The following is a 14,810-nucleotide window of genomic DNA, read 5'->3' as shown; positions in this document are numbered from 1 at the left end:
ATACATAACCAAAGGGAGAAAAGACTAATTGAACAGCAGGTCCCAAGGAAACATCTAAGCCTCCCAATTTCTACCTCATTCCAGGAAAGAAAAAAAAAGTGAATAATCTTGCTGTGTTTTGGAGCAGCAAAAATGACCCTGCTGAAAAATCAGATGTTGAATACAGATTTTAGGCAATTAACAAGAGCCTAGGTCTTTGTTAATCAGAAATGCTTTTAGAGAGAATGTATGTAGACCAAGCCCGTCCATGTTAACATTTTCATTCTCTTTATGTATGCACCCTGCCTTCAGAAAATATCCAGGGAGATCAGAAAACACGGCAAAAATTCAGTACAGAGATAAAATTCTGGATTTAGATCCCTGAGCCTGTGTGAGTGTGGGAGCTGTGTAAGCAAGTTATAGACTAAGGTTTTACTCTTTAAAAGGTTCTCCCCAACCTTATGGCTGCCACTTGCCTCCTCTTCCCCTAAATTCTCCCAACCGTTAATAGTGACACGAGCTTCTGAAGTGCCACCCTGTCTCCATTTCTTCTTAATGTGTTTGTCCTGCACCAGCAACACTTCCATCCTTCCTTCCGCTTTTTATTTAAAACCATAGCCCTGAAATCATCATGATGCTGTTTGTGGGTAAATTCAGTGGTTCTGCTAGAGCAATACAGACCCAGGTTTCAATCTGAGTGCTTTTTATCTTGCACTAAAATTATTAGGTTTATTATTTTTTATTTCTCATTCTGTCTTCTTCTGTTACTCTGAGCTACAAGCTAGGAAGAGGGCCAGCCCATGGGCTGTGAGCTGACAAATCCTGAGGGCAGCAAAAGCCCAAGGGGTGGAAGAGCTCCGAGCCTCACAAGCCCTGGTGTGTGCAGCCATCAACCCCTGATACATCTTCAGGTAAATTCCTTTTTGACACTTTATTTCCCTTTCCACCCTTCATCAGCCCTGTGTGTTCACACCGTAGGTCCTTGCAAACTGGAACCACCTGCTAGGCCCTGTAGTCTTAGAGAGTATTTGACTCAAAGTTAGTCCAGCAAGCCCTCAAAGCTGATCCACCAAGCCCTCCTCAAACCTGAGCTAGTGTCAAGGCATACTGAGATGTTACCAACATTAAAAACGTCACCTCTGACAACACTAAAACACCTGTAGAAGCATCTAGCACAGACCTAATGTAGCACTGAATGGGATTCCCATCACTGCCTTTAGCTCTTCTCTTTGCACTGCTGGTCAGATACTTCCTTGGGATTACTGAGCTATTGCATGTTAGTTGAGCTGTTTTTTTTTTTTTTTTTTTTTTTGTTTGTTTTATTTTTTTTTTATCTCTGTTAATGAACACAATACCATCGCTACGGAGAGCCCTGGATTTCCACAGTGAGAGTTTGCAAAGTTGTGAGAAGGTAAGGTTGGACTCCAGGTGAGACAGGCTGCAAAGCCTTGCAGAGAAAAGGTAACTTGGACAAAGACAGTCAGGATGTAGATGGGGAAAACATCCAGTTCTGGGCTGATGCGATGAAACACAGGAGTATTTTCCACTCCTGTGAGCAGCGCCAAGTGGCTCTGTGGGCAGAGGTACCCCACACCTGGAGCTTCGTGTGCTGTTTTGATGGCAGCATCGTGCATGGAACAGTCTCCATTAAGCCATGCTTTGTGTTCAAAAGACCTCTCTGTGCGTTATGTGTGTGGCTACTCAAACTGAGCTCTTCAGACCTCTTCCCTGCATCCAGGCTCCCATTTTGATCACATGAAGGCCGTCTGGTTTTAATTTAACCCTTCCTTTTTGAGTGGATTTCTCTTGAAAGGCATGAAAAGGCTGGCCTCCCAAGCTACCTTACCTCTTCAAGAGCCACAGGAAGGTAAGTGCCTATGTTTTTAAACTGCACCAAATTTATCTCTAATGCAACACACTGAAATAAAGCTACCAACATCATGTAGCTACACCAACCTTTCAAGCGACCTCCTAGGCTTTAGGTTTTAAATACTTTTTTAATTTTCCTGGGAAAAATTTCCCTGTAATACCTTCAAATATTCTCCAGTGTGCAGGTAACGGCAATGGGAATTTACTGAGATGAAGCACACATGTATTATATGTGTTATTAAATAATGTCTGTGTGGGCATGTGTATATGGGGGAGAGGTATGTGTGCACCCCCCGGGGCCCCTCAGTTTCCCCCTGGAGCTGCCCCCGGCCCGCAGCCTCTCCGCAGCGTTGCAGCGTTTTCTGCCAAATTGGGGGAAGGCGGCAGGAGCCTCTCGAGCGGGGCCGCGCTCAGTTTAAGGGAGGCCGTGCCGTGACCCCTTGCAGAGCCGAGTCAGGCGAATTTGGCAGCAAACGGCCTTGGCCTTGGGCGTGAAAAGTCGGAATAGGCGGGTTTGCTCCCCCGGCTCGCCAGCCAGTGCCGGAAAAAAAAAAAAAAAAAAAAAAAAAAAAAAAAAAAAAGTGCAACGGTGGAGCTGGCTCCCGGGAGAGCCCGCACCGCCGCGGGGCTGCAAAAGCGGCCCAAAAGGGGGAAAAGTGCGGGTGGAGGCGGGCGGCGGCGCAAAAAGCCACGAAGCGGTTAATTCGCAAAGGGCCGGCGGCGCGGCGCCTCGCCCGGCTCGGCTCGGGTCGCTTCCCTGGCCGGCCCCGAGCCAGCCCCGGGCTGCCCCGCCGGGCACCTGCTTCTGCCGCTGTTGCTGCGGGGAAGCGCTGATAAACCGGCCCAGATCCCTCCTCCTCCTCCCCGGCTGTAGCCTAAATAACCAGCGGCTCCGAAAAGCAGCCCCTCTCCGTGCGGCGGTCAGGCAGCAAGCTCTTGGCTGAGCCCTAAACCTGGGACCCGATCTGGCCCAATTATCATGTCTTTAATCTTTCGGATCGTCTTGGAAAAAAAATATATATGTATATATAGACGACCGATGAGTAAAGCCCCAGCTCTAAAAAGCAATTTCGGCTGATGAAATGGCTAGTCAAGCGGCTTACCCACTGCCTGCACTCCCTCCGCTAACAACTTGGGCATTAGAGCCGTTTCATCACTGTTAATCCATTTGCTCGCTCATTTGCTCCTAAGGGAAAGTTTTTATCCTGCTCGTGTTCTAAACCAGCGGCCACAGGCCCGGGCTGATGCAGAATGGGGCGTTTCAGGAGGGGACGCTGGAACTTTCTTTTCTCTTTTCTTTTCTTTTCTTTTCTTTTCTTTTCTTTTCTTTTCTTTTCTTTTCTTTTCTTTTCTTTTCTTTTCTTTTCTTTTCTTTTCTTTTCTTTTCTTTTCTTTTCTTTTCTTTTCTTTTCCCCCCTTCCCTTCGCCGACAAAAAGCGGCAGTTTCTCCCCCTCCGCGGGCCGCCCCCTCTATAACTGCACGAATAAGTGCAACCTGCCTCGGCACAGCGCTGGCGCCTGCACGCGCAACGTGCACGCAAGCAGGTGCGCGCTGCGGTGCGCGCCCACGACACCCGTGTGCCAAGCGTGTTTTTCTGCACAGAAAAATACTCCTGCAGATTTACCTGGCGATGCATAGAGCTCCCTGGTAGCTCGGTTTGTGAGCTTTGGCACAAGCGGAACTGATAAAGCAGGCACGCCAGCTATGTCCGTTTTAACAGCTACCGCCGGCATCATAACTACTTTTTTTACTGTTATTATTTTTCCCACAAAATAGAGCTGCGCGCGAACTGCTCCGCTCCCTTTGCCCAAGCGCGTAGCCTGCCGCGGGTGGCGGGCGCTGCTCCCGGCGCGTCCGTGCCCGCGCATCCGTGTGCACTTCGCACACACGCTTAATTACGCGCTAACGAGAGGCGCCCGCCGCCGCGGAGAAGAGCAGGTAACATCAGAAAACTCGCGCGCCTCGAGTTCCAGGCTCATTAAAACAGGACGATTGCCATTTCTATTCTTTTAAAGGTTTTTCTCATCTATTTACCATTTACCAGCTCATCCATATGGAAGACATGGCTTACACTTCCTGGAGAACTGTACTTTTAGGACTAATTGATTCTGGTAATTAATTTGTTCTACCTGCTGGATCAGATGGAAATGCTGTCCCTGCGCCCAAGGATTAGCACTTGCCTTTCTAACATCTTTCCTAATTATCTAATAGCATGGGTTGCGAGAATTCTGGCTCTATTAGAACACTTTTACTATTAGCGGTAGTGATTGGAATTGTGATGACAACTCGATTTCAACAAATTAGAGCTTAAAATCAGGAGATGAAGGAGAAGTGCCTTCTTTTAATTTCCCTGAGTTTAACATCAATAATTAGAGCAATTTTCTGAGATGCGAACCGAAATTATCTCGGCTATGATGTGGTATATCACCCTCATTTTAGCAAATTGACTCCGGGGAAATGAATGTTACAGATTAGAAAAAAAAAAGACAAACAGAGGAAAGACCAAAAAAAGAAAAAGAAAAAGAAAAAAAAAGAAAAAAAGAAAAACGAGAGAGAGCGGGGGAGAAAAAAGCGTTAGCACAACACTGAGTGGGGAATGGATGGGAACAAAACCCCAACGGGGTAATAACCTGAGCCGCAAGGCGCGAGCTGCCTGCAGGGACTGGTGCAAGGGGACAAGTTAGGTGTGAAGTGTGGGACAGGTCGGGAAAGCGCAATTATTTTTTTTCTCCCAAGTTGTTGATTGCTTAGAAAAACTTATGTTTTGGAAAATGCTAAGGAAAAAAAGAAATTGGGGGGGGGCAAAAACAAAGCGCTCCCGCGGGGGCTGAGGCCTTGGGGCGGCGGCGGTGCGCGTGGGAACGGCGGGGCCGGGGAGACAGCGCGGACCCTCCGCGCCCCCTCCGCGCTGCCGTGGTAATTTGGGTGGCCCGCGGGGCCCGTGCCCCCGCCCGCCCGATCGCGATTGGCTCGCTGGAGAGCCCCTTTCCCACGGCGCCTCAAAGGCGCGCATCTCCCCGCGCAGCCCCAACCCACCCGCCTCGCATCCCCTGGCTCTTCCCGACGGCAGGGCTGTTTCAGTCTGCTTGCGGCTGGGGGCATCATTATTATTACTGTTATTATTATTATCTTTTATTCCATTTTATTCCATTTATTTTGTTTTATTTTATTTTATTTGTCCCCGGGAGGTGCAGCCGGCCGCCAGCTCTCCTTCGGCAGCGAGCTCGCAGCCCGGCTCGCTCCCTTCCCCGCTGCCTGCCGGGGGAGGGTTGCACCCGAAATGAACCTCAACTTCACCGCGCCCGTGCACCCCGTCTCGGCGCCGCGGCCCACCTCCTTCTTCATCGAGGATATTTTGCTGCACAAGCCCAAGCCTTTGCGGGAGGTGCCTCCCGAGCACTTCGCCGGCTCCTTAGCCTCCCGCGTCCCTCTCTTGGACTATGGGTACCCCCTGATGCCAGCCCCCACCATCCTGGCGCCGCACCCGCACCCTGCCCTGCACAAGCCGGAGCACCATCACCCCTACTTCCTCACCGCCTCGGGTAAGTGCAGGGCCGCCCCGCGCTCCCCGCAGCCCCAGCCTGGAGATGGGGGTGCCCAGGAGGCGCCGCGGTCGGAAGCGGGGTGCGGAGCAGAGCTCCCCGCCGCGCACCGGGCGCGCTCCGGCAAGAGGAGAGCAGCACCCGCCGGGCTGCGGGCGCGTTTCCGCGCCCCGCGCTGACACGGCCCCTGGTGAAGTCGGCCCGCGCCGTCGCGCGTGGGGCTGGCCCGCTTGCAGGCGGCGGGGCGCCCTGCCGGAGCCTCGGCCCCCGCGGCTCGCGTGGGGCCGGACACGCGCCGCGACGTGGCTCCGACGCATCTTCCCCTGCGGGCTTCGCTGCGAGGCTGGTCGTCTTCGCTCCATCACCCGAAACCTTGAGCCCAGAGGCGCCAGGATTTCCCTTTCCGTGTCTGTACGGGAAAATCCAACATTGGTTTGATTTATTTGACTTTTATTATTTTTATTTTGGAGGGGGAACCAGGGTAACATCTCTCTCTATATATATTTCTTTTCTTTTCTTTTTTCTTTCTTTCTTTTTTTTTTCTTTTTTTCTTTTTTTTTTTTTTTTTTTTTTTTTTTCCTCCTTGCACTGTTTTGTGTCCTCCCCGGACGGTGACCTGGCTGACAAATTCGCTCCTCCGCCCCGGCAGCAGTGCCGCGGCCGCGGCTGATGCCTTCCGCGGCGCTGGCAGGGCCCCTGCGGCCGGCGGGCGGCTCGCAGCCGCGTCGCTCCTGCCCGGCGGGAGCCCCCGGCCCCGGGGGGCTGCCGGCCGAGGGAGCCGCGGGCAGCCCCTCCCTGCAGCCGCCTTCCTTGGGCCGCGGCCTTAGTGCGGAGGGAAAGCGGCTCTCCCAAGTTTCCCAGCCGGCAGCGAAAGTTGCGCGCAGAGGAGGAGGAAGAGCGGAGGAAGGACTGCTCTTGCCCTGCCCGCCCTTCCCCTCTGCCTCTTTCGCCGCTCCCCCGTTTTTCTGCTTTCGTTTCGTTTTCGTTTAATTGCGGGCCGGGTGGCTGTTTATAAACCAACCTTGCTGCGTGAGGCGAAGCGCTTCGCAAAGCTGTGCGCGCAACCCCCACCCCCACCCCAAAAGCGAACAGTTAAAAACGAACTCGAATAAAAGGGGGGGGAAAGGGGAAAATGAAATGAAAAACAGAAAAAAAAAAAGAGAGAGAGAAAGAAAGGAAAAGAAAACAAAACAAAAGAAAAAAATCTAGGCAGGCAGGGGCGGGGGGGAAAACCCAGAGCTGCGTGCGGCGCGGGCTCCGCGGCTCGGCCCGGTGGGGACCCCGCGCCCGCGGAGCGCTGCGCGCCCCCGCCCCGCAGCGGCGGCCCCAGCTCCCGGCAGGTCGCGGGCACATGCCGGGTGTCCGCCGCGTGTCCCCGCTGCAGGAGTGCCGGTGCCAGCCCTCTTCCAGCACCACGCTCACGCCGAGCTGCCCGGGAAGCACTGCCGCCGCCGCAAAGCCCGCACCGTCTTCTCCGACTCGCAGCTCTCCGGCCTGGAGAAGAGGTTTGAGATCCAGCGCTACCTCTCCACGCCCGAGCGGGTGGAGCTGGCCACGGCCCTCAGCCTCTCCGAGACCCAGGTAGCGGCCAGGGACCCCGCGGAGCAGGGGCCAGCGCTGGGACCTGTCCCCATCCCATCCCATCCCATCCCATCCCATCCCTTCTATTCTATTCTATTCTATTCTATTCTATTTCGTTCTTTCCCCACTCTCCCAGGTGAAAACCTGGTTCCAGAACCGGCGCATGAAGCACAAAAAACAGCTGAGGAAAAGCCAGGACGACCCCAAGCACCCGGGCGGCGAGGAGAGCCGAGAGCAGAGCTCCCCGGAGCCCGAGCTGCCCGAGGCGGCCGCCGCCGAGCCCCGCAAGGGCCCCCCCGGCCCCTTCCTGCTGCAGGACCCCGAGGACGAGGTGGATGTCCTGGAGGAGGGGGACCTATGCGCCGCCCCCCACCGCCTCTAGGAGCGCCGGGGCCCGGCCCGGCCTCGCCTCCCGCCGCGGGGCAACTTCGCGCAGCCCCGGCCCCGCTGGTGCCGCCGCCCGCAGGGAAGCGGGTCCCCCCCTCCGGGGAGGATGCGGGGGCAAGAGCCGCGCACAGCGCCTTCCCCGCCCCGGCCTGAGTGCTGCCTGGGAAACCCCTTGGGGAGAGCTGAAATTAAAAAAAAAAAAAAAAAAAAAAAAAAAAAAAAAAAAGCGGGATGAGAGCGAATTTCTTTTAAGCCTCTCGCTTCCGTGCGAAACAGTTGACTTTTCTCCGTTCCCCTAACTTTCCGCGGTGTAAATAAACGTGTGCCCGTGCCGGTGCGTTGTGGTTACTGAGCGCGGCGGCCGCGGGGCCCCGGCCGCTCCGCTCGCGGCCCCCGGGCAGAGCGGCCCCGAAACGCCCTCCCGAAGCAGGTAAGGCGGAAAGCAGCGCTTCTTCCACCCGCGCCTGCGGAAGGGACGCGGGGAGCATCCCCAGTAGCTCGGTCCTTCCAGGGGGTCCCGGCACAAACACAACAGCAGCGAAGACAAAGATTTTCTGCACCTTGGAGAATCACCTGCACCATCAGCATGATTCCTTCAGGGGTTCCAGGTGTGAATCACTTTCAGGATATTTTCCCTTTTCCCTTAAAGAGCCTCCCCCACCCGTCCCACTTTTTTTTCCCCCGTGTTTCCCCCCCCCCCCCCCCGCGCTTGCAAGCTGCCCCTAACGCCCCGCCGAGCCGTTCCTCCGCCGTGTTACAGCTAGAAACACCGGCCACCACCCGTGCTCCCCGCTCGCTTTGCCTTTATCCTCCGGCTAGGCAAATGCTTTTCATTTCCAGGTAAATTAAGATTTTTCTGGGGTGAGCTGGTGGCCGGCGAGGTGCTGGGGGCGCCGCGGAGGCTCTGCGCCTCCCGGGGAGGGCTGGGGCTTTCCTCTTAATAATAATAATAATCCCTCGAGGAGACCCTGTGCTTGTTTAAATCTCGTCTGCGCAGCTCCGCTGCGCCAGCGAGCCGGTGGCATGTCGGAGTCTCGTTAGATTATTTAATTTCGTTTTCTTGTTGCTTTTTACGGGAGGTTGATTTGGTTGTTCGGTGTCGTTAGCACTTTTTTCAGGGCGTTTTGAACGGCGGGACACGCGGTTTTAGTTGAGGAAAATGTGTCCTTGCTTAATGTACAAAACGCAGAAACGTGTATGTTCCCTTCCCTTTCGTGGGTTTGTGGTACGCGTAAAATAATACAGATCGCACGTCGGAGAAAGGAAAATAACCCTTCTATCCAGAAAATGGCCAATTGTCCTTACTCAGTGTTTATAAAAACTTACAGAACAATAATTTTCCTTACCAAATTTTGCTGCAGCGCGACCGGTCTCCCTAAAAATTATAGTTCATAAAGGAAACTCAGTCCACCCCCCCCGCCCCAAACCTCGCTGTGGTTTGAAGCAGCACCGAGAAATAAGCTCCGGGTACGGCAGGACACTTCCCCGTGGCTCCCTCCTCCTCGCAGCCCCTAAGCCGTGGCAGGAGGCGGGGAGGCGTCGGGAAATGCTTTGAAAACCATCATTTGATGTAGTCCTGTGACTGTGTCGGTACCCCGTCGCCCACCAAGTATTTTTGTTCGTTTTGCTACGTGTTGCTTGTCAGTGAATTTAAGTAGGAACTATTAAAAACGATTCAAATGAGCAGCTCTGAGCTATTTCTAGGATGCTCTTTTTTTTCCCCTAGCAAGTATGAAGATGTAAGCATAAAAAAAAAAAAAAAAAAAAAAAAAAAAGGTAAAAGGATATAAAGGATATTAAATATCCAATTTCTTTACATTTGTATGTGCTTCCTTTTACTTGTGGGAAGAACTTTTCATTCTCTTTATTACTGGTACTGAAAGCAAAGGCATGTAGACATACTCTGATCTGGAGAGGATATGCAGAAAAAAGGCAGGAGAAAGCACCAGGCTGATGGAGAGACACAGGAGACAGAAGTTACGGGGCGCACACATGCGCACACGCACACAAAGGCAACTTCGCCTTCGCTCGCACGGCTCCTTGGCCAAGCGGGTAGTGGATGGCACGGCAGGCGGGCTGCGGTGCTGGTCACCCGGCGCTGCCAGGCTTGGCTTTTCAAACGTGCTTGGAGAGCTCTCGGAGGCAGCGTAAGCCAGTTCGTTCCCATCATCCCAAAGACCCCCCTCACTCCCCCCAGATTAGTGTTTATCCCCGTTGCAATATCAGGGCTGGGGGTGTTTGCGTGCCTGGGAGCATCCAGGATGCTCGTGGCCATGAGGTAGCTCCTGAGGGAAGGAAGGATGCAGAGGGGTCTGGGTGCAGACAGTGGACGCACGTCCAGGAAGGTGCCTGGCAGCCCAGAGCCCTCCTGCAGCCCGTTGGAGGGACGCAACGAGCAGCCTTTCCCCTGCCGCAGCCCCGATGCCTCTGCAGACGACAGCAAGCGAGGCTGTGGCAGCAAATCCCGAAGGTCCCTTTGCCTTGGTCCCTGTGCCTCTGCAACCCCCCTTAAGCAGTGACACAGTGTCTCTGGAGCATGGAGGCATCACCAAGACCCCATTCCCCTTTCTGCCACCAGGCAGAAACCACTCAGGGGGGTACAAGGTCTTTAAGGAAGGGCCAGAAAACGAACCAAGTAAGACATGAGTCTCTGCTACTATTCCCTTGCCTGTATGGCAGCTTCCCTCTTCAGGCACAGTGCAGCAATGCTCATGTTAAAAAAAAAAAAATCAAAAAACCAAAACAATCAAACAAACAGACAAAAACACAGACACCCCCCCCCTTTTTTTTTTAAATCTCTCTGCAGTGCTAACATTGGCTAACATTTAAAATTAACATCATATTTAAAACCAAAGCCACTGTCACTAGCAGCCCTCATGACAAATACAAGCAAAACGTGAGACATCCGCCCCAGTGAAGCTGCCGTCGCAGATGCTGCAGCGATGTGCCCTGCGCCTCGCAGGTGACGGGGAAAGGCAGTGGGAACTGGCTGCTCATCCCAGAAGCTTGGGGCTGAACAAGACTGAGACAGTGGAAGGAAACAGCAGCTCCCTGGAAGAGCCCCTCCGGCCCCAGCCAGCTCCTGCCCGATCCCCGGCAAGGCTCCGCCGGGCTGGCGGCAGGAGGCTGCAGTTTCCAAAGCAGGTGGGGTAGGCTTCTTGGAGAGAGTTATCTGAGTTTTGAGAGTGGAGGAGGTCCTTGGAAGAGAGAAAGGCTGAGGAGGTATTTTGTTCATTTCTTTTCGAGATTTTTCTCCTAGAATAAAGGAAATGAGTTTTCATTCCCTGGTCCTGCCTTACTCAGTGGGAGTTGGAGACTTCTGCTTTTCCGTTGCTGCTCTCTCCGAGAAGCTTGAGTTGGAGATGGGTTATTTGGAACTGGCTTTATTATTATTATTATTTGTTATTATTATTATTTACATATTTAGATGGAAAATGTTGGAGTAAGAAATGATAGGAGAGAATTGATCTTGGTAGATTTCCTATTTCTCAGGATATCCACTAAAGTTGTGCTTTTTATTACAGATTTTCCTCTGTGCTTTCTGAAAAGGAATCGTATTTGTTTAATTTACCTTTCAGTGGTAGATGTTAGTTCTTCTTTTCATTAAAGAAAATCAAAAATTGGTCCATAAAACCTTCCCATGGCTTTTTGATTTTACTTGGAGCATTTTACCCTCTGCTTCCCCCAGCATTTCTAACTTTTATGAGGCAGAAAAGAGGTTCCAACTCAAGTCTTTCCTTTCTATGGCCACAGCTAGGTAGAAGCAATTCAGAGGTGCAGACTGTATAGGCAGCTGAAAATCCATTTGCAAAGTGTTGCCATTAAACAGATGCGTGGTATCAGCCCTGAGTACCATGGGCTGTCGCTTGGTGAAGGTGTAAATAATCCATGGCCAGGCCTAACAAGTGATGCAGTTGTAGTGTGACCTATGTGAAATGCTTCTACTGCTTCCTCTGTTTTTTTTTTCTTGTCTTTGCTAGCAAAGCAAATTTAGTGTACGAAGGGAGCTGATCTCTTTCCCAAGAGTCTCTGAAGAGCAGTTTCTGCAGAGGTGGGCCACGAGGAGGGACAGGTGGCTACAAACAGGATGCTGACTACAGCACTGTGATCTCGAGAGCATTGTAGTTCCCAAAATGGTCACGTTGTTCTTCCTTCCTAGTCACAGTAACAAACAGCATCATTTTAATTAACTGCAGGCTCCTGCCTGAATGTTCCTACTAGGCTTAAAAGGGGCTTATTTCTGTCTTGGATTAATCCAGTTTCTAAGTGATTTAAGATAAACCATAATAAGCTTGGGTGGAACATTTCTAGTTCTATTGCCTGTTAGAATCGTATCCAAGCTCTCATGTTGGAGTCCCCGCTGGGAATGGCGTGATTGGAAAGGCTAGTCAGAGGTCCTAAGGAGCGTTGTTTGCTTCCAGCTCTGAGGAACTATCTCTGAAGTCTCTAATGTGCTCTACAATAAAAATCAGGATGAACTTAGTTACTGGGAATGCTCTACAGACTTTGCATCGACGCTGCACAGAAAGGACAAAAGGACAAGACAGGTGCTACACTTAAAGAGGGAAAGGCTTGATCAGCCAAAGGACAGGCTGGTGCACGGATAGCTACAGCTGCTGATGGAGTCTGTATTCATGTGGCAGTAGCAATACATGTTATCTAGTGATAAGGGCAGGAAGATACAAAGCATGCGTTAAAGAAAAGTGATCCTATGGTGGACTGTGGTGCTTTTTCTACCTGCTGGGGTACAGCTAGTCTTTAAACGAAGAAGTTAGGCTTAACTCATGGTAATGAGTTAACTCATGGTGCTACAGGTTTCTGAAATGCCAGGAGCACAGGCAGGCGGCCTGAATTCTGTGCCTCGCTTTCTTCAGCTGTTGCTGAAGCTATTCAAACTACTTTCCCAAGTAAAGACTTCATATTCACCAGTGTCACGCTGCATGCTGGCTTTGCTGTGCCTACAGGACACAAACACTTAAGTGCTCCCAGTGACACACAGAAAACTAGCCGTGTGGTCTCACCTGCAGCCGCCCGCTCGGCACTCGCGATTATGTAAAGCTCTCGCTGAGCTGCTGGATGCTTCTTTAGCATCTGCTCTATCCAGGTTTTTGGCTCAGTATCACTTCTGTTCAAAGCAGGCTCTTGTGTAAGGCAGGCTGCGTTAACTCACCCCCGCCAGCTGTCACCGGTGGAGATCGTCTGCGTTTACCTATCGCTGTGATTTTCTGCCTCTAGAGCTATCATGGGAGCAGCGGGACTGGAAGCAGTCACCCAAGTTAGCCCTTTAGTCGTGTGCCTGCTTATTCTCACGCAGAGAGTGCTTAGATTTGGGCAACAAGGAGGGAAAAAGGCACATTCTTTATGCTAGTATAATTTACTGTGGAACTGGTCCCTGAAGGGAGACGACCAACACCCAAATGCTTGGTTTGTGTGCTGTTTGGACAGCATAGATTGATGCTTATTGGAAGTATTCAGTGACTGGAGGAGTTGGATGTGTTCTCAGCTGTTTTTCAGTGCTCATCTTTTGACAGTTTGGCTTTGGGGCTGTAATGATGGGACGTGGCTCTTAGGTTCAGCCTTATTTTATGTTTTTAAGCGATGAAACAATGTGTTTTCCTCATAGTCAGCAGCCTGGGAGCCAGCTGTTCGCACTGGTGAACACACTTCGAGGGGAAGCTGCTGGGAACAGGACTCAAGTCTTCAAGTATCTTTGAAATAAACACGATGGTGATGGTATTACAGTAGCATTGTGATTCTAAATACAACCAAGTCCTCAACGTATCAGTGAAGGTACCACTGATACTTGCCTTGTGTCTTCCTCTTACTGCCTGGAGCTCCTGGATGTCGTCTTTCCTCCCCACTCCAGGTTGGGTGCTGTTTGTGTGATCTCTCTGCTTCAGTTATAAAAGGAGTGTGAAGAGAGGAAATGGAGAGCTGCACTCCCCCTTCTCTCCTCTCAGTTGGCAGCATTCCTCTTTCTCTTTCTTTGCTCCGGCACTTTGCTGGTGAGATCATGAGGGGACTGTGTCATGGGGGCAGTTATTTATGCTTAGGCGGATGGTTCCACATTTTCAGGAGGAAGGTGAATGAGGGAATCAAGTATCACCTTTCATTACAACCTCCATATTAGGGTGATGTCTCTAAAAGGCAAGTCTCAACTCCTTAGAAGATCTCACTTTCAGAAAGTTGGCCAGTGACATGATATTTGATAGCATCAAGGTCTCTCTTCTTTAGTATCAGTATTATGGAAGATCACAATGCTGTTGTCCATCAGCGACATACATACAAACTAGCCCAGTATGCCCTCCTAACTTGACAACAATCATCTGTCTCGGTTTCTGCACTTCCTGAGTATAAAATGTTAAGAATGTTAAGGTTGCACTACAAGGGGCCCTCCAAACAAATGTTGAGTATTTCCCTCGTGTGTGTATGCAGATGTTTCTGCCCCTCAGAGGTGGCACTGTCTTAGAAATGCCAACAACAGCTGTATGAAGGCCTTACCGCAGGGCCTGTGCTCACGGTGGGTAATGCTGCACCCTGTGCATAGCTGTATTGCAGCAATGGGAATGCGGCAGGCAGGTTCTACTCCAACTAAATCTCTCCCTGAATACTTAATGCAAAACTCAAGGCCTATTTCTTATTTAAATTCCTTGTCTTCCTAATTTGAAAGACATTAAGTTTTGCCCTTTGCTTTTAAGCAGATGGATGCTCATCATTTACTTGTATGGTCCCTTTTTGTGCCACCCTATCTGTTAGGTGCAGGAAGAATTTGCATTAGTATTGAGGTAGATCAAAAGATTTTCTTTGCACATATGCTGCAAATAATGTCTTTTCCTGGGGGAAAATACAGTCCTTTCCAAATGGTTTCTGAGATGATCATGATCAGTGTCTTTTTTTTTAATCTACTTCCCTTCCCCCTGCCCAACGCAGCATCGTATAAATGATACATGGCTTTCTAACAGAAGTTTAGCATGGGTAGAGGTATTTTTTAATGTTTCCTGAAAGTTTGTCATTTTATTTAAAGAAAAAGCACCAACCCACAAAGATCATCCTAATTTATGGGCGTTCTAAAAGGTAGCAGGATGACAGATAGGGAGGAAGGTGATCAATTAAGACATTAAGCATTTTGCACCACATGGACGCATCTGCATGTCAGCCAAATAATAAGGCCATCAGCTCATTTTCAGGGGGCTGTTGCCTACTTCAACTCAATCCTCAGATCAAAGAGAAAATGTCTGCTTGCATTTTCTAATCAGAAAAGGGATGCTAATTTAGGTTCCTTAATGTGTGGTGGTAAGAGACTTCTTCAATTAACTGAATTCTATAGCTCTGAAAATAAAAAAGGAGGATACAAAGGGAGTCAGGCTGGAAAGCCAGAAGTTCTTGTTAAATCAAAGGTCCAGTATTCATTACCTCCAGCATCTGGGGCTAAACACTAAACACGGAGATCA

At 50.8% G+C, this 14,810-nt stretch overlaps 1 protein-coding gene across 1 annotated transcript; it reads left to right on the top strand.

Annotated features, from left to right (window-relative positions):
* The first annotated feature begins 5,129 nt into the window (after positions 1-5,129).
* On the top strand, positions 5,130-7,354 carry BSX (brain specific homeobox). Its single transcript, XM_062594720.1, has 3 exons — positions 5,130-5,391; positions 6,776-6,972; positions 7,109-7,354. Exons 1-3 carry the CDS (start codon positions 5,130-5,132, stop codon positions 7,352-7,354), a joined length of 705 nt encoding a protein of 234 aa, XP_062450704.1.
* The last annotated feature ends 7,456 nt before the right edge of the window (positions 7,355-14,810 follow it).

The sequence above is a fragment of the Rhea pennata genome, chromosome 24 (assembly GCF_028389875.1).
Source record: "Rhea pennata isolate bPtePen1 chromosome 24, bPtePen1.pri, whole genome shotgun sequence".
NCBI classification, from domain to species: Eukaryota; Metazoa; Chordata; class Aves; order Rheiformes; family Rheidae; genus Rhea; species Rhea pennata.
The sequence above is the reverse complement of the archived record's forward strand: the minus strand, read 5'-3'. Positions and strand labels throughout refer to the sequence as shown.

Coding starts and splice junctions, on each gene's coding strand:
- BSX (XM_062594720.1), top strand. CDS start 5,130: ATGAACCTCAACTTCACCGCGCCCGTGCACCCCGTCTCGGCGCCGCGG. Junction 5,392..6,775: donor CTACTTCCTCACCGCCTCGG/GTAAGTGCAGGG, acceptor TCCCCGCTGCAG/GAGTGCCGGTGCCAGCCCTC. Junction 6,973..7,108: donor TCAGCCTCTCCGAGACCCAG/GTAGCGGCCAGG, acceptor CCACTCTCCCAG/GTGAAAACCTGGTTCCAGAA.